The 19,518-nt window shown below is 32.7% G+C and overlaps 1 protein-coding gene across 3 annotated transcripts in view; it reads right to left on the minus strand.

Annotated features, from left to right (window-relative positions):
- TUSC3 (tumor suppressor candidate 3) overlaps positions 1–19,518 on the minus strand; it is a 155,434-nt gene that overhangs the window by 99,393 nt on the left and 36,523 nt on the right. For all 3 annotated transcript variants that reach the window (XM_039839334.1, XM_039839335.1, XM_039839333.1), the window contains exon 2: positions 9,105–9,274. In XM_039839334.1, coding sequence (XP_039695268.1) covers positions 9,105–9,274 — 170 coding nt within the window. The remainder of the gene's footprint in view (positions 1–9,104; positions 9,275–19,518) is intronic.

The following is a 19,518-nucleotide window of genomic DNA, read 5'->3' on the forward strand; positions in this document are numbered from 1 at the left end:
AGGTAGTACCTTTTGGGAAAAAATCTTATCGCCCATCAGAAGCAAAGCCAACAGCTCAGTGTGGCCCTTAACGTGCAGTTTACCCTATATGTAATACCAAGGCAGATGTAATATTCTGCTCCATGTGCAGAGCTCAAGGCAGTCCTCATAGTTCTGACTGAGAGTCCCTCTGATAAACATTTTATTACAATTGTATTGACTTTTGCCAATGGCCTAACCATATGGTCTGCCAACTGGAAGACAACAGACTGGCAGGTTAAAGACATACACCTCTCTGAAGCCACCATTCTTTTGTGGAACAAATCATACCTGCCAAATGATCACTAATAAGTTAGTGATGTGGATGCCAACAGTAAAGATCCATCATTTGGATTCAAGCCTCCATGGCCCAGATCGCCACCACTGCTACCTGACTTCATTATCACAACAGACATGGCAAGGCATCCACCATCATGAACTGATTACAATTTCATGCATAAACTACAGTGCATACTGGACTTGGGACTCTTACCAAAACTTGGCCTGTTTATTTTTGCGGAGCAGGAAGCCACATTGGTCAGGGGATTATCCTCATCCATATTTAGCAAATTGATTATATTGAGCCTATAACCTCCTCTTAGGGCTACTATTGGCTACCTCTTAGGGCAACTGTCTACATCTTTTCAGACTATGATGTCACCATTACAGGTAAAGTATAAAGTAGGTTTAGAATTATCTTGTTGAGCCAGAATGCAAAGAGCTTTTTGTACCTGACCTTTGCCTTTTGAGTATCTCAATTACTGTAAAAGAAATGGCAGAATTTTTAAAAAACACTACTTTACAATCAACAATGTAATACCAAATTCAGGCAAAGATTATCAATGGATGCTATAATCACTGGCTAAAACGATACTGAGAAACAGGATAGTCACATGATCTCAAGCAAACCCCTCCTAAACCATTCACCTCCAATTACTTATTACAAAAGAAAAAGACATGCTTAAACAATAGAAAGATTGTGGTGATCACCCTAATCAGGTGATTAATTTCATCATTGATATTCAAACAATTTAACATTATGTGCCTCCTGATCTAATGTAATACGAAGTACACAAATAACTGCTATAGTACTCCTGCAAAAAAAATAAATAACTGAATTTAATCATGAGGAAACAATCAGACAAATCCAGAGAATGGACACTCTACAAGGTGACTGGCCTGGATTTTTTTTAAAAAAGGTAGCTCATGTTAAGAGTGTGTGAATATTACAGATTAAAAAATACTAAAGAGGCATAACAATCAAATGCAATATATAAACTTTGACAAGATCCCAAATTAGGAAAGGGAGGTGGACTATAAAAGACATTTTGGAGACAAAGATAAAATTTAAACATGAACAGTACAATAAGATTATATCACTGAATGTCAATTCACTTAGAAATGATAATGGTATTCTGATTTGTGTAAGAATTTCCTTTTCTTAAAAGATGCACACTGAAGTATTTAGCAGTGACAGTTCATGATGTCTACAAGTTATATGTACATTTGCTGATATGTGATTCATTTTTGAGGTATACTGAAAAGATCAAGATCAAATGTGGCAAAATGTTAATAATTAATGAATCATAGTAAAGGGTGGACTGTATCCTTGTACTACTGTGTCAATTTTCTATAGTTTGAATAAAAAAGATGAGGGACTAAAGCTGAACTTTACATACAAATAACATAGAAAATAAAAAGAGCTCAGCGACTGCTACAATTTAATACAGATAATGAAGGTCACTGAAAACAGTGAAAGAGCTCCCTCAATCTGAGGAAGAGACTCCTAGGAAGACATTAAATACACTTAAGTTATGTCATGTGCCTTTAAATTAAAAATAAATAAATAAATAAACTAGATGGAGCTCAGCAATAACCATAGGACATCCTTTATATTAAACTGGTCATGGATTCAATCAAGCCTGAGTGAATCAAGCATGATTTGATGGAATAAGAAGTACACAAATAATTGTTATAGTACTCCTGCAAAAAGAAAAAATTGAATTTAATCATGAGGAAACAATCAGACAAGTCCAGAAAATGGACACTCTACAAGATGTAGACAATTTTTTAAAAAAATGTAGCCCATGTTAAGAGTGTGGGAATACTACAGATTAAAAGAAACTAAAGAGGCATAACAATCAAATGCAATACATAAACTTATATATTGCATTTATATAAAATATACAATACAGTTCTCATGTATTAACCAAATCAGGGAAAGAATGTATGAATGTTAGGAGGGTCTGCCAAAGAAGTGAAATATTTTGTTCACGAAACCAGGCATATTAGGGTGACAATAATTAAGGCCATAGAGAAATATTATCTACAGCATAGAGGAAATGATGAAGACTATAGTCCCAACACCCATTACAGAGCACTAGCAAGAGCATTAAATGAGGTACAAGGGTAATTTTATCTATACACAATTCTCACCTTATGTGCTGCTCGCTTTAGAACCTAATCTCTTAAAAATGTGACTTCACTTTAATGAAACAAAGGCTGATGAGCTCTTTTCCACATGGTTTTGGCCAGCTCTCTCTAACGCACCAGTCCCTGTTATGAGATACTACTCTGAATAAAAGCTTTTCATGATCTAATGAGTTTAAGAAATGCTGACTGATAGATCCCCGCCCTAAAAGATTAATAATCTTAATTGGAAATGCAAAAGCAAAATACAAATTACAGTTCACAGGGTAAAGGCAATGATGAATGTGTGCACTTAAAGGAAGCATTAAACTCTATTAGCTCTAGAGTCACAAATCCCAACCCTGACAGGTATTAGCTGTGTGACTTTGAATAAATTATAATCTCTCAGCTTTGATGTTCTCATCTATAAAATGGATTTTTACAGACCCACCCTTTTTAGTAGTGAGAATGACACTACTACTGTGTCAGTTTTCTGTAGTTTGAAATAAAAAAGATGAGGGACTTGAAGCTGGACTTTACATACAAATAACGTAGAAAATAAAAAGAGCTCAGTGACCGCTACAATTTAACACAGATAATGAAAGTCACTGAAAACAGTGGAAGAGTGTGTCACAGGATAACACACTCCCAATAGTTTATACATAGAAAACAATCTTTATTTAGAGGAAGGTTATTAGCCAGTTAACATCTAATATGTCAATGTAATAACTTATTCACCCTCCCCTTTAAAATACCTTTGTAATTGCTAACTTCTTTCATTTAAGTCTAATAATATATTAATCTCCATGTTATCACCAAAATTTTGGTTATGCATACATCCTGCTTGATTCTACATGTACTTCTTGATTTTCCTTCACCTAGATTTTTTTTTCCTTACATTTATTGATCCATAGTAATTACCACAAAAGAGGATATCTTACTCTCAGAATTTTTAGTGACTTCTGGAAGAGATGAGTAAGTTTATACTAGACTATATCTAAAAGATTTAGCAATTATGGGTAATATTCCCTTTAGTACAATTTGATAAAGGAAGTTGGAGTTAACACTTACGAGAGGTGAGAACTGTATTGAGCAGTCTTAATTAACAACTTTATTTGGCCCAGGAGTTTGATGTTAACATCGAAAGAAGGTGAGAATTGAATTCTAAAATCCGTGAATAAACTGTGTGAAGGGAGAGCAGAGTGATTTGCTAAGAGGGCTTACACAGAAGCCAACAGCTCATTCACCAGCCTAAAAGCAACTGGAGAATCTAAGTAAAAATAAATGTCACTTTTTCATAAAGAAAAAGTAAAAAGCAAAAAGTCTCACAAAGAAAAGTATTAAGATTTTAATATAGCTATGAACTTTTCAATGATTCTAAAGAATTATAAAAAAAAAAAATGGCTGCTTATGATAGGGTGCCTTTCACAATGAATCTACAACTCCCTTTGAAGCTTTATTTAGAATACATGAATATAATCTGAATAATTTTTCTTGACATTCTTTATGCTTTCATCTTAGTTGTCACCCTGAGATCTCTTTGATTAGCTCTGCCCACTATCTTATGGGTAACAGTTAGTACTCTCTTGACTCCATAACAGTAGATCTCAGAACATTACTCAACCACAATTATGTAACAGATCCTCCTTTGAAATTTATATTATCCTGTAATATAAATTTATCATCCTCATTTAATAATTCCAAGGCATCCCTCTACAGCTCATTTAATATCCTTCCTTACCAATTCCATTATCATCCTGAGTAATATCAACATATATGATTATACCCTAGACACTACATAGCCTTATATAGTTCCTCAAGCCTCTCTACAACATCAATAATCACCGATATTATACTTCAATAAATTGTTTATTAAATAAACCCTTTATAAGAACTTCTTAATTTTCAGCCCATCCTATTTTCACACAAAACCTGTTCTTCACCCTAATGAAAATATAGTTTAATTATATCACACCTAGTTTAGCAGCTATTTCCTAGCTTCTCTTGACCCTATCTAACTTTGAACCCACAGTTACACATTTCAAATACACTCTTCACACTTTCAAATCATTTACCTAATCCACTTTATACCATAAACCACAAGTGTTAATCCCTAAGGAAGGTGCTCTTGCCCCTAAATTGCTGAGTATTGGGGAAGAAAATCATTTAATTCTACAAATTCTCCACTAAGAAGTTGGGCATTCTAGTTTGAAAAGAATCTTCAATGCTAAATGGTTATCCAATTAGTTAAACCTTCCATTCTCATTGCCCTAAATGAAAATAAATAAAAACTATAAACCATAAACCTGCTTCTTGCCTTCCCTTTCTCTATACTGGTTGCACATTAGAAACCTAGATCATATTTGTATAAATATCACTGCCTTGGACCCATCCCCAAACAATTAAGTCAGAATATCTGGGTATGAAAACCATATATCTATCTGCTCTACATTTTTTATTTGCCTCCAAAGCATCACCTGTTCTTTCTAACAACCTACCTCCACCTTGACCTATAAATTACCTTAACTTTTTTCTAATAACTTCAATTTTTTCTTCTTATAAATCTAAAACTATTCTAAAATTGAAAAGTTAATTACGAAATAGGCTATAACAAAAAAATAAAAGGTTATTTTGAGCTAGGGGTTATTGAAAAAATTAACAGTTAATATTTAAGCATTCATTTAACAACATAATGCCTTAAATAAAATATTACCTAAAGGATGTATCATGTAACAGTATGCTATGGTTATTATCAGAATATATACAATTATATGTAACTGTGAAATAAATACTATGATGATAAAGTAATTCTAGACTATAGCTCCTAAAAATATAATGATCAAATAAACATATTTCTTCATATAGTGAATACAGGAAACCAATATTTTCAACTTTTAGGAGCAAGTAAATGATTTCCCTAAAATACATATGGCATTATAGCATGCCAGAATACGTTCTGTATTTTTAGTGGAAACTGACCTCTTACACCAAACTAGCAATTAAGATGTTATTTTTGCCTATGTAGGGCTTCAAAGCATCCCTTTGTTTAACATACCTGTTCCCTATCCATATGTGCTAGCCCAGTTCTGGCAACTGTATTAATGCTCACTTGACTACTATTCCTCAAATTTGATATGAGGGGAACTCAGAATCATCTAAGTGTTGTTTTTCAAAATACTTTTGTTCACCATCTTCTCTACCCATTTTGTCATGAGTTGGTTGTAAAAAGGTCCCTCTTCAAAATTTCAGAACACTGCAATTCCCTTTCTGCAAGTTAGTATGAGCAAAACTGTTTTTTTTTTTTTCATTGACCTGTTACCAATATCTTTAGTTTCCACTACAGCTCAAAATGATTTAGACATTTACATAAAGTCTACAAATGAATATGCAATATGGAGAGTTTGGATGTGGAGCCACTGCACACAAAGAATTTGTTCTTGGAAAAAAAAAAAAGTGGTCAGCCAATATAAAATAAGACAACCTGAGCTGACCTTAACCATTGAGGAATGGAATTTACAATTTAAAGCCTCTTGAGAAAGAAATACCCAGGCCCAAATGGTTTTACTGGAGATTCTATCAAACATTTAAATAAGTAATAGCACAATCTAAAATTGTGTAATTTTACACAATCTCTTCCAGAAAATAAAAGATGAGGAAATATTCCCAACTGACTTTATGATGCCAATATTATAGTGATACCCAAACTAGACAAAACAGTATAATGATATAAAAATGTAAAAATAATACAAATCAATATCTATCATGAACTTAGATACAAAATTTTCAACAAAATGTTAGTAAATAGAATCCAGTGATGCAGAAAAAAAATAATATACCACAATTAAGTGTGATTTATTTTAAAATGCAAGACAGTCCAACATTTAAAAATCAGTCAATGTAATTTACCATATCAATAGGCTAAAGAAGCAAAATCATATTCAAATGATACCAATAAAATTTTGACAAAATTCAACATCCATTCGGGGTTTTTATTTCTCAGAGAACTAGGAATAAACAACTTCCTCTTACTTATCAGAGAAATGCAAATTAAAACCACAATGAGATATCAACTACATCTATCAGAATGGCTTTCAATAAACTAACAAACGACAAGTATTGGCAAGGATGTGGAGAAAATGAAACCCTTATGCACTGTTGATGGGATTGCAAATTGGTGTAGCCACTATGGAAAAAAGTATAAAGATCCTCAGAAAATTAAAAATAGAAAACTGTCTTATGACCCAGGAATTTATGCAAAGAAATCTAAAACACTAATTTGAAAAAATATGCATCCCTATGTTCATTGAAACATTATTTACAATAGCTAAGATATGAAAGCAACCTAAGTGCCCATCAATAGATGACAGGATAAGACATGATATGTATATATTATGGAATATTACTTAGCTATAAAAAAGAACAAACTCTTACCATTTGTGACAACACAGATGGACATAGAAGGTTTTATGCTAAGTGAAATAAGTCGAACAGAGAAAGACAAATACTGAATGTGGAATCTAAAGAACAAAACAAATAAACAAAATAGAAACAGACTCAGAAACAGAGAACTGATGGTTACCAAATGGGAGGAGGATTGGGGGGCTGGGTGAAAAAAAGTGAAAGGGATAAAGAAGTACAAAATGGTAGTTACAAAACATTCATGGGCATGTAAAAATATAGCATAGGGAATAAAGTCAATAACTATGTATGGTGCCAGGTGGGTACTAGATGGGGAGATCACTTCATAAATTATAGAAATGTCTAACCACTGTGCTGTATACCTGAAACTAAAACACTGAATGTCAATTGTAACTGAAAAATAAAAGAATTTCCTCAACTTGATAAAGAACGTCTACAAAAATCCTATAGCTGTATCATACTTAATGATGAAAAACTAAATGCTTTCTCCCAAATATCAGATCAAAATGCAAAACATAAAACTAAGTTTTATAAGAAAAAGTTTTCTATAAATCTGAGAAGAAAAAAAAAAATTGGGGATTTAGGGCTAAGCAAGGAATTCTTCAATTTGATAACAAAATTAAGAACTATAAAAGGAGAAACTAATAAATTTGACGTCATCAAAATTAAAATCTGCAAAAGATTCTGTTATGAGCATGAAAACATAAGCCATGGAAAACATAAAAGAAAATATTTGAAAACCTCATATCTGATGAAGGACTAGTATCTACAATATATTTAAAAAAAAAAACAAACCTATCAAAACCAGTAAAAAAAAAATACAAATAGAAATGGGCAAAAGACAGAAACAGATATTTTCACCAAAGATGATATACAGATGACAAACAAGCACATGAAACAACGTTCAACAAGATAAAAAAAAGCACTTAAAAAGATGTTCAACACCATTAGCCATTAGAAAAATGAAAAAAACACATGAGATTGCACTCTATATCCATCAGAATGGCTAAAGTAAAATAATGACAACACCAAATTTTTAAGAGGATGTGGAAAAACAAGATCACTGATACACTACTGGTGGGAATGCAAAATGATACAGCCACCACAGAAAACATTTTGGCAGTTTCCTGTAAAGCTGAACATGCAACCACCATATAACCCCAGCATTACACTGTGGCATTTACTCCAGAGAAACACAAAAACCTGTACAAGAATATTCATAGTGGTTGTATTTGTAATAGCCAAAAACTAGAAACAATTCAGATGTCCTTTAACACATGGATGGTTAAACAACCTGTGGTACATCCATACCATGGAATATTACGCAGTAATAAAAAGAATGAACTGTTGATAAATGCAACAACTTGGTCAGAGTTTGAGGAAATTATGTTAAGTTAAAAATAGCCAAACTCAAAAGGTCATAAACTGTATGATTCCATTTAACAGTCTTGAAATGACAAAATTACAGAAATGGAGAACTAATTCTGGAGGTGAGGAGTGGAATGAGTGTGTGGGGTGGCTATAAAGGGCAACGGGGGGATTCTTATGGTGACAAAACTGTTCTGTATCTTGAGTGTATCGATACCAACACTGCTTATGATACTGTACTATAATTTGGCAAGATGTTACCAGTGTAAGACAATATGTAAAAGGTATATGATTTGTCTATTATTTCTTGCAAGTGAACGTGAACCTACAATTATTTCAAAAAAAATTAATTAAACAACAGCATTTACTGAATATGTATTATATTTGGATCTGTCCAAAATTTTCTTTAGTACGTTCCTACTGAAAAACATTTCATTTATCTCAAATTGCTTACCTCCATTTAAAAGGAAGCAAGTTCTAATCACTGGACATATTGAAAAGTAAATGAACTTCCTTATCAAGCATGTTCCCTCTATTAAACTGTTAAAAGAGAGTATGTCTAAAGGGGCTACTTCATTGTCTATAAGATATAATTAAATGATCTACAAGGGAATATCCGAACCAAAATTCTATCATATACTTACCTTTATATAGGACATAAAGACAAATCTTTTTTTTAATGACTATATGTTGAATTGCTCAATAAATATTTTACACAATAAAAGAATATTAGCCTATCCAAGTCATTTTCAAAACTACAATGACTTTTAACTTACTTTTAAATGCACAGTTATATTTGAGTACAATACTGAACAACTATTTAATTCTACTATATACATTTATCTTAAATATATAAACATGAGACAATAGTTTTTTAAAAAATAAATCACCTGCACACAGAACACTGCCGCTGAGGCTGAAGAGCTGTAAACATAACAATCATAGAATAGTTTCGAGGTGGTGCTTTTATAAATTTTCGGAATTTATCACCATTCATTCGGAAGATTGAACGCCTGGAACTCCATTCCATCAGCTGTTCTACTTTTTCGGCTAAAAGATTCTGCAATTAAAAATAGAAATTTAAATTTACACAGGGTTAAAATCCTTCAGTTTGCATTTCCTATAAACAGAATTATATGAGATTATATTTTAACAAACATTAATTTCTGTTAAAAGTCCTTGTTTTGGTTAATATATTCACTGTTAACTGTACATGCATAAAATATTTCATTTTTCCTAATGATCTCAAAGGTAATAAAACAGATCAAAGGTAAGACAGACTTCTACTTCCAGAAGGATGAAATAAACGTGCTTTTCTCTAATTCTCCCACTAAATATAGCAAAAAACTTTGGTCATAATATAAAAAAAAAAAAAAAGCATAAGAAGGCTTGGAAAAGTGGAAACAAGGAGGAGGACTGGCTATGGATCTCAGGACCAGAAGAATGACATGATGGTAAGTTCCTTGGGTTTTCTTTTTGCCTCATCTATGCCAGACTGCTTGCTAGAGAAGTCCACAATCCAAGAATGCCAATGGATACAGAAAAAAAAAGGCCCCAAGAAAAGCCTGCTCTCTACCAAAAAAAAGAGGCAACCTAGTAAGACAAAAACAAATGAATAACTGCTCTACTCTAGCCAAACACCACCGAAAAATAAAATAATAAAATAACTGCAGTCCCGCCACCATCCTCACTAGCAAAGCCTAAATGAAGAGCCTCAACTCAACTTGAAATTTCCCTCTAAGCTTTAATATGTAACAAATAGAGGACTCTCACAAAAACAAAGCTGAGTGAAAGAAGCTTATGCACAGCGTGCTGTATGGTTCTACTAATATCAAGGTCAAAAACAGGAAAAAAAAAATCTTCCGTTCTTAAAATCAGGATAGTAGCTAATCTGGAGCAGGCAGAGGGACAGTGGGGAGGCACCGTGCAAACGGAGCTGGGCAACAATGCAAATGGAGTTGGGGTGCTAATATTCTGTTCTGGAGTAGGGGGTAAGGGTAGGAGGAAGTAACACTCTAGCTTCTGTAGAGAAAACTCTTAGTCTTTAGAGCATTCATTTTACCTGAAAAAGTCTGAGAAGTGGAAAGTTTATGGTGGTTTATGCCTACAAGAAAAGAAATTGTCTATCCTTGGAAAACCAAACAAGCATGAGTGGTTAGGGGAGAAAGGCTTGAATTGTGCCTTTTAAGCAAACTCTGTACTAGAACTTAGGTGGAATTGTAATCTCTTACCCTTTCTTCTCAAGTGAAAAAGTGAGAATGGCTCCTCGTGAAATTACTCAGAGACCAGGCACATATTCAAGGAGAGAATGCAGAATGATATAGCCACTATGGAAAATAGTATGGAGGTTCCCAAAATATTAAAAATGATTCCAAAATCCCACTTCTGGGTATATATCCAAAATAAATGAAATCATAATCTTAAAGAGATATCTACCCCTAATGTTTACTGACATCATTCATAATAGCTAAGATATGGAAACAACTCAAATGTCCATTGACAGATGAACAGATAAAGAAAATGTTGTGTGCGCCATTTGCAACAACATGGATGAACATAAAAGACATTATTTCTAAGTGAAATAAGCCAGTCACAAAAGGACATGATTCCACTCACATGAAGTATTTAAATCATACAAGCAGAGAACAGAGTAGTGGTTGCCCGGGGATGCAGGGAGAGGGAAATGGAAATGGGAAGTTGTTGCTCAGCAGGTATAAAGTGTGAGTTATAGAAGATGAATAAGCTCTAGAGGTCTGCTGTACAACATGGTGCCTATAGTTAACAGTACCATATAGCACACTTTAAAATGTTAAATGTTAAATGTTAAACAGATAGCATGTTAAATGTTCATACTGCAAAATGCACACAAGCACACGATAAATTTTTGAAGGTGATGAATGTGTTTTTAGTACTCTGATTGTGGTGATGGTATCACAAGTGTGTGCACATTATGTGTGTTCAATCTTTTGTGTATTAATTATAACTAAATAAAACTAATAAAAAAAAAGGAGAGAGAAGGCAACTTATCCTCAGGGAAAAGACTCATTGAAACGCTTTGTACCTATCTAAGAAAGACAAAAATAACATTGAAAAAAATAGATTTTGTCACTTTTAAACTATTCCCTTTTTGCTTAAATGGTGAACAATATAGAAAATAATGTATTTAAAGTAAATATCTGATTATATCTTGCAAATTATTTTTGCTTAAAAATTCTCAAGGTATTATATGAAATATCTCAATTCTTTAAAATGTAAAAAAAAAAAAATCCATGTTCTGGCACTACAAGGAATAACAAATGACAGCATCATTAAGAAGTGAAATATCCCTCCTATTCTCTTTTAGTGTCCCAATTCCTTGATTATCCAGATTAGAACATCAGCAAAATGCACACAAAAACTTTCCTATGAGTTTTAAGTACCAAACAACTTTTAATATTTTCTTCCAAAACGTAAGCATGTGGGATGATGGAAGTGTTCTGTCTCATACTCTGGTGATGGAACTACAAGTATGTCTTTGCCAAAACACACAGAAATATGCAACACAAAAATGAATCTTATTTTATGCATTTTTTAAAACAACCAAGACTGGGAGAGGGGTCACAAAATGAAATACAAACTGTAACAAATGAACCTGACTGTATTACTAGTTAATAGTATAAAGATAATTTTGGAAAACAACATTTGATTAGATACTGTTAGAGCTAGAGAAAATAACTGTACATAAATGCCATACTCTACTTATTTTATTAAGCACTTCTGTTACTTTATGAATATACTAGAGTTGAACAAATAACCATATTATAGATAATGAGAGCCAGATTTATCACTGTCAGAAAAAAAAAAAAACTTACAAATAAGGAGAGGTAGAAGCTAAAATAAATCCTGTGGTACTGGACAGTAGTTGAAGGCACCTATATTAACTTCTGGCTTTAAAACAGAGATTTGTATTTCTATGTTTTAGAGAGATACAGAAATAAATGTGGACCTGTTTACACGGGTCAGTACACATATATTCCCCAGTTCTGTCCTCTGAAAGGGCTGAGGAGTGATGATGTCCCAACACCAAGGATATTAGTATATACCTAATACTAACATCTTAGTTTCTAAATATCAGCCTCCATTAAAGAAACCAGGGTTCTCTGGAGAAATAGTTGATTAAAACACTGAAGCAGAGAGAAACAACATGAGACTAGAACACCTTGTAATACCAGAAAGTAAAGAAGCTCTCAAAATGGCATGTCAAAGGACACAGGAGCCAACTGGAAAAAGTTCCCAAACCAAAGTTAGAAAAATTTAAGCAACAGAAATGACAATAGTATTGAATTCTGAACTACATAATAAAAAAAGTCCATCAGTCCATATTGATATAATTAAAATAATTGAATGAATGAACAAATAGGAGAAAAGGGATAGCTTTACCTTACAGAAGAATTCCAAATAATTAATGTAGCAGCAGTAAGGGAAATAGAGAAGCACATTAGACCACCAAAGTAAATACGACCCGCCAATGGGTTCAAGTTTTGTGGATAAAATTTTAAGGAGAAGCAAAATTTACATAGTCTCAAAGTATCTTCCCAAAGATGTTTTAATTACCACGAGAAACATTAACAAAAAAAAAAATAGTACCATGATAGTGAAGAAACCCAGCAGACAATATGCCATCCAAATAATCAGTGATAACAGTACCAGTAATAAGACATATCAACATCATGTACTCCCTGATGATCCACTGAGAAGATCACATCACTTCTGTGATGTTCTTGGCAAAAATGCATAACCTCAATCTAATCATGAGAAAATATTGCACTAACTTAAATTTTGTAACATTCTACAAAGTAACTGACCAGTACTCTTCAAAGGTGTCAAGTTCATGAAAGACAAGGAAAGACTAAGGAACTGTCACAGACTGGAGAAGACTAAAGATACATGGAACAGATCCTGAAACAGGAAAGTGACATTAATAGAACTAGTGAAATCTGAATTATGACTAAAGGTTAGTTAATAGTACCAATCCAACTAATGTTAATTTCTTGTTGTTGATAATTGTACATTGCTAACCTTGGGAGAAATTGAGTGAAAGGTATATGGGAATGCTGTACAATTTTTGCAATTTTCTGTAAGTTTAAAATTATCTCAGAATAAAAGGAAAAAGAAAAATATAAACATATGTTATAAAAATACATTAGTTTCTTAAACTTTTTAATGTACACAAGTTTTACCTATTGGTCCATCTTTGTTGAGATAAGAGCTTTCTGTACTATAAGTTCAGAGAGATGGTTATAATTTAGTGTTGCTTTATAGTAGCTCATTTTCAAAATGAATTATTTTTAATTTTTGAAAGTATTATGATCAGGATCATAAAGGTGAGAAAAAAAGAAAACACTCAAGCAAAACTCTTAGATCAGAGATTTTGATAGACTTGTTAGGAAATTCTGAGATTGATATTCGAAGCATGTCCTAAAGAAACAAGCATAGTTCCAAAGTGCATGTGTTTACACATGAGAAGCATTCCCTAATTCAAAAATATTTACTGAGTATCTACTACGTGCCAGGCACAAAATTAGGACCTAAGAATGTAAGAGTAAATATGATACAGTTCTTGCCCTTACTGACTTCATAGAGTGATGTTTCTCAAATTTTAATTGTGTACTGATCCTTTTTAAAGAAAATTCTTGAAGCCCATACTCCTAGGTGTCTTTAGTTATTCCAATATTTAGAAATATAATAAACTCCTTGTTGTTCTACCTCACATAATTAAAACGAATTTAAAATTACAAAGGTAATGTCAAAACTTATTCACAGAAACAAACAGCAATTTAATATGATAAATGATGTTTAATAAAAACTAAAATGGCACTTGTTACTTGAAAACAACACTGTCAGTGAAGGTACACATTCTTTATACTGGTTATAGAATGATTCATTCTTTTTGCTACTTGGTGAGATAATTATGCTATAAAGGAAAATGGAAGCCAAATCATAAAAGCCTTAAAAAATTAAAGGTTAAGCCAAGATATGGAAACAATCTTAATACTCACTGATAGATGAATGGATAAAAATAGGTGATACACACACACACATACACACACATACACACACACAATATTATTCAGCCTTATAAAAGGAAATCCTGCCATTTGCAATAAAAAGCATGAACCTGGAGGACATTATGCTAAGTGAAATAATTCAGACATGAAATGACAAATATCACATGATCTCACTTAGTGGAATCTAAAATAGTAGAAGAAAAAAAGTCAAGTTGATGGAGAGTAGAATAGCGGTCATCAAAAAGCCACGGGATGTGGGAAAGGGGAGATACTGATCACAGCATACAAGCTTTCAGTTATGAGTAAGTTCTGGAAACCTAACATACACCATGGTGACTACAGGTAATGATAATGATGTGTTATATACTCGAAATTTGCTGAGGGTAGTATTCTCTGGCATTCTTACCACATATAAAAAACAGTAACTATGGGAGGTGATAGACATATTAATTACTTTGACTGTGGTAATCACAATGTATACATATATCAAAATATCACCTTGTATATCTTAAGTATAATTTTTATCAAAAATAAAGTTAAATTTGTTTAATAAACATTTAATTTAAAAAAGTTAAGGGCTAGAAACTTTTATTTTAGAAAGATCTCTCAAGTTGCAAGGTTGAGAATGGACTGGAAAAGGGAAGAGGGTAGGCAAAGAAGTCAATTGGGAGGCAGTAGAGGTTGACTTAAAATAATTAGCATGGAGCAGAGTGGAGGCAGTACAGATGGAGATTAAGTGAAGTCATATGAGAGATATATAGGTGTCCTAATTAATAGGACCTGGTGATCATAGAGGAGTGAGAAGATGGAGGGAGGAGTCAAGGATGACACTAAAGTTTTTGTTTTGAGCATGTGAGTAAATAATTTTCTAAGACAGAGAAACACAAGTGGAAAAGCAAGTTTGTAAGAAATTGAGTTCAATTTTAAGTGTTGATTTAATGTGCCTGCCTCCTATTTAAGGGCAGAGACTGTGGTCTGTTCACTCTTGTATTCTGCATGCCTAAAGTAGCCCCTAGCACATAGCATGCATCAATACATATTTACGGAATAAACTGACAAATTATAACATGCTAATTTTTGAAAAGTACCCTTTGAAAAGTACATTGATGTTAAAGCTCCAACTTCCCTAAAAGATAAGAAAAGTTGACAGACAGTAAACAGAAAGAAGAAAGATAAAGACAATACAAAGTGTGAACAAGACTAAGAGAACAAGAGCCTCCCTTGTTTAAAAATCTTCAGTGGCTTCCTACTGACAGGATAAAAGTAGCATAGCATGTATGACCAAGAAACTATCTGGACCTCCCTATTTTAATAGTTTCATTTCCTGCTATTATCTCATCCTCTGCCTACACCACACCTCATATATCTTACATCTGGATGGGGAGCACCTAAAAAAACAGCATTTTTTTAATCAATTTCTTTCACAGTTCTTATATGAAGACTAAATTGAGGAGCCACTGCTTTATTCAATCTCAGAAACATGCCACTTCGTTTACATGACCACGCCTAGCACAAAAGAAATATTTACCCCGCCTCTCTTCCAATATTATCCCTTAGTGAATTTATCCTTGTCCTAATGAAGCCAATTCATATAACCACATGCAAGGGTTCTTTTATAAAGCCACCTAGGGACTGACTGCCAGTCCTTCCTTTGTAGAAACTTCTACTAAACTACCCACCATACTTATGATCTACTATGTTACCAGCTGCTCAAGGGCAAGAATTATGTATTATCGCCTTTGTAGCTCTAGATTCTTGAAAAGTCCCAAGGACATAATAGATACCGATACAGTGTGTAACTGAAGTAGGAGTTACAAATTAGAAAATTTTAACTGAAAATTCAGAGAATATATCTAAATTCTATCAACAGCAACAATATAAAGATAGGGGAGAACCAAAAATAACAAAAATATTTCTAATTGAGCTTTGGTAGTTTTAACATATTTAAAATCATAAAATAGATTAGTATTCTATAAACACAAGACAGAGGACAATTTCTAGGTGTTTTAATTTTATATATCAATATATATCACTACTTATAAGCTTCTAAAATAGAAATCAGTCAAAAAAGAAAAACAATAGGTTCATTTCTGAACCTATTCCTATACACTACGTTATCTTTTATTCCACTTTCTATCCATAAGGATCAAAGTGATCAGTTTTTACATCTCAAGTACCTTTTCTCTGTTTTAAAGCCAATAAAGCCAATAACCCAATAGTCAGAGGCACCTAAAATTACTATAAGATATATGCCTTTGATTCATTCTTTCTGAACTCCTATCTATGCACACTAAGGAAACATTAGGAGGTATACATTAGGAAGTAACTATATTAACTACATAAATGACTTATAAACAAAAAAAATAGAACCTATCGATGTCAAATTAAAACTTTTTCCTTCTCACTTCACTAATATTAACATACTATTACTGATAAAAAGCCACTGACAATTAGCCACATTCATTACAGAAATCATAAGTCAAGTTTTTTTAATGTAGCATTATCATCTGTACAATAATATGAAGTTAACAATCAACTAAGAGTAATAAATATTTAATGAGTATTACCAAAGTGTCAGGTACCATATCTACAATCCTATTCCACAGGAAATAAAAAATTCAGGCTCAGAGAATCTAAATTACTCAAGATCAAATTAACAAGTGGTTAAGTAGGCATTCAAATTCAGCTTTTCTATTAACTCCTATGCTGTTTTCTCCATGTAATAGGGATGTGTGTGCATGTTATACATGCTTGTGTGATAGATAGATAGATAGATAGATAAATATATATATATCTACACAATGAGACAGTTTAAAATAAAAGTTTCTCTAATTTGATTCCCTGACTAGGCCTGGAAAGTTATTCTTTGTAAGCATGCATCATGTATAGCAAAAAGTAGGCCAAATAAGTTAATGTGTGATTTCTAATAGCTTGAAGGCTTTAATATAGAAAAATATATTTTAAAAGTACCAATATATTTGAAAAACATAATAGCAAAACTATTTATGATTAAAAATGAATTTAGAACACAATTTAAGAATCAAGTGTTAGATTCTCTATTTACAAAATAATGTACAGAAGTGATCTGATTAACTGCCACCTTCGTACAGAAAAAGAAGTGGTCTAGAAAGGGAGGTTTTTAGGGCATCATGGTTGATTCAAACTTTCAAAAGCATCTCTTATAAAGAAGGTTGAGCTAATTCTCCAAGGAAAATGTTACAATACAGTAGAAATATTCAGTAAGGAATAGAAATCTGATAATGTGAATTCAATGATCTACTAGGAAAGAATCATAGGTTGAGCTACAGTCCCCAAATGAATTGTCCCCAACAATTCATTCCATTGTTGCATTTCTGTGACAGGACTTTAGCCTTGTTTAAGGACAAGACTGGGTGCATTTGTCTTTTCAAAGTTATTTCCCTTTTCAGGGCCATTCATACTCCTCTCTGTTGAGATTTTTTCCTTTCTGCTACTATTTTATTTCTCCAGAACTACTTTCAAGACTTCACCTTCTTGACAAGAGTAATGTTCATGAACCTTAACTCTCTATTCCCACTGGAGAAATAAAACTTTGGCTTAAAAAAAAATCATTCCTAAGGGAACTTGGTGTATTTAACGGAGCACAAAAAAATCCATAAGATAGAATATAACGCAACCTTTAGAAACTGAGAAAGCACCATATGTCCATTTTAAAACTGGAAAAGGATTTGATGACTCAAGTTCGAATGATGATTCGTTATTTACATGCAATGCAACTTGACCAAATTATTTCTCTGAATCTGTTTCTTCATCTCTAAAATTAAACTAACACCTCTCAAAGATGTTGGTAAGATTAAATGAGTTAATGTACGGTAAACTACTAACACAGCATCCTGCAAAGAATAGGCACTCAAACTTTGTTCCCCTTCTATCAGCAACATTAATTGGGTTGGTAAAGAAACATCTACGGTGGGTTTTTAAAAATCTCCTTAACATCTTAAATCTCAGAGATACCGAATGCTTTCTGAGTACTTATTGCATGACAAGCGCTGTGCTAAATTTATAAATAAGCACTGTGGATTACTAATTACATGAAAAACATTGTGTTAAATTTATGGAAAATGAAAGAGGAGTACAACAGATCTTACTCTCAAGGCCTTTTAGCAAATATGTTCTGGCATTTAAAAAATACATTCTTTATATTAATGAGTTATGGTTGTCGCTTTGCTGTTAAGTAAATAGCTTAATGACAACTCAGGAAAGGATGGCATATAAATTCTTATTTCTGTGAACACTAACTGATTGATAATGGCTAATTTAAATTCACTACAGAGAAAAACTCTGAAACCTGGACAGGTACTATGTCAAGCGTGTGTGAGTGAGCAGTTGGAGTTTGTCTGCTACTGGCAGAAGGCTGGAAAACAGAGGCACAGGTGCCATAAATCTACCACATCAGAAAAGGGAAAAGAAATCTAAAACTTAGAATCTTCAAGAGAGAAACCCTGTCCTTACTGGCAGGTCCCATACATTAATGAAGTTAAGATAGTTATATTAATTCTAAGTGCCCAGCCCTCTGTCTCAAATTTTTATCTTAATGTTTTTATGAAAACTGAATTTTAAGGCAATTCACTATTAATAATTCAAACTTGCATAATATAGAGAGAAGTCCCCAACACATTTTACTCAATTTTTAGTCAATTCATTTTCTAACAAACCAATTCATAACAAAATATAAAGAAATGGTACATTTCACTAAACAACATGTAATTAAATTGTTCATTCCAAAGTAAAGCTTAACTAAGAAAAAAAATTCACTAATCTAATACTGTTATACTTATATTTTTATTTCCAGCAATTTATCTCTAGGTACATTTTAATGATGACCAGATGCACCAAAACAAAGTATGTATGTGGTCTCATGTCTTAAAGAGAGACATTAGAAAAATAGCCTATGTGTCTGTGTACCAGTCACCACGTAGTATTTATTTAGGTAGCTATCATCGAAATAGCCACAATATAACTGGCTCACAGCAATTTACAGGATATAGACTTGGTATGAGACTAACTACACTTATGCAAAAGTATATCTAAAGATAAATCATAAAGTCATATAAATAGTTGAAAATGGTCTTTTTTTAGAATTGAGAGTTATTGTGTCTTACTTTTTACTGTAAAGTGAAGATAGCTTTTTAGTTTTAGGTGTTTTTTTTTTTCATGTGGGTTGTGTTCATGACTGTTTTTCACTATAAAATTGTTTAAGTATAACATTCTCCTGTTA

The sequence above is a fragment of the Pteropus medius genome, unplaced genomic scaffold (assembly GCF_902729225.1).
Source record: "Pteropus medius unplaced genomic scaffold, Ma_sr-lr_union100, whole genome shotgun sequence".
Lineage (NCBI taxonomy): Eukaryota > Metazoa > Chordata > Mammalia > Chiroptera > Pteropodidae > Pteropus > Pteropus medius.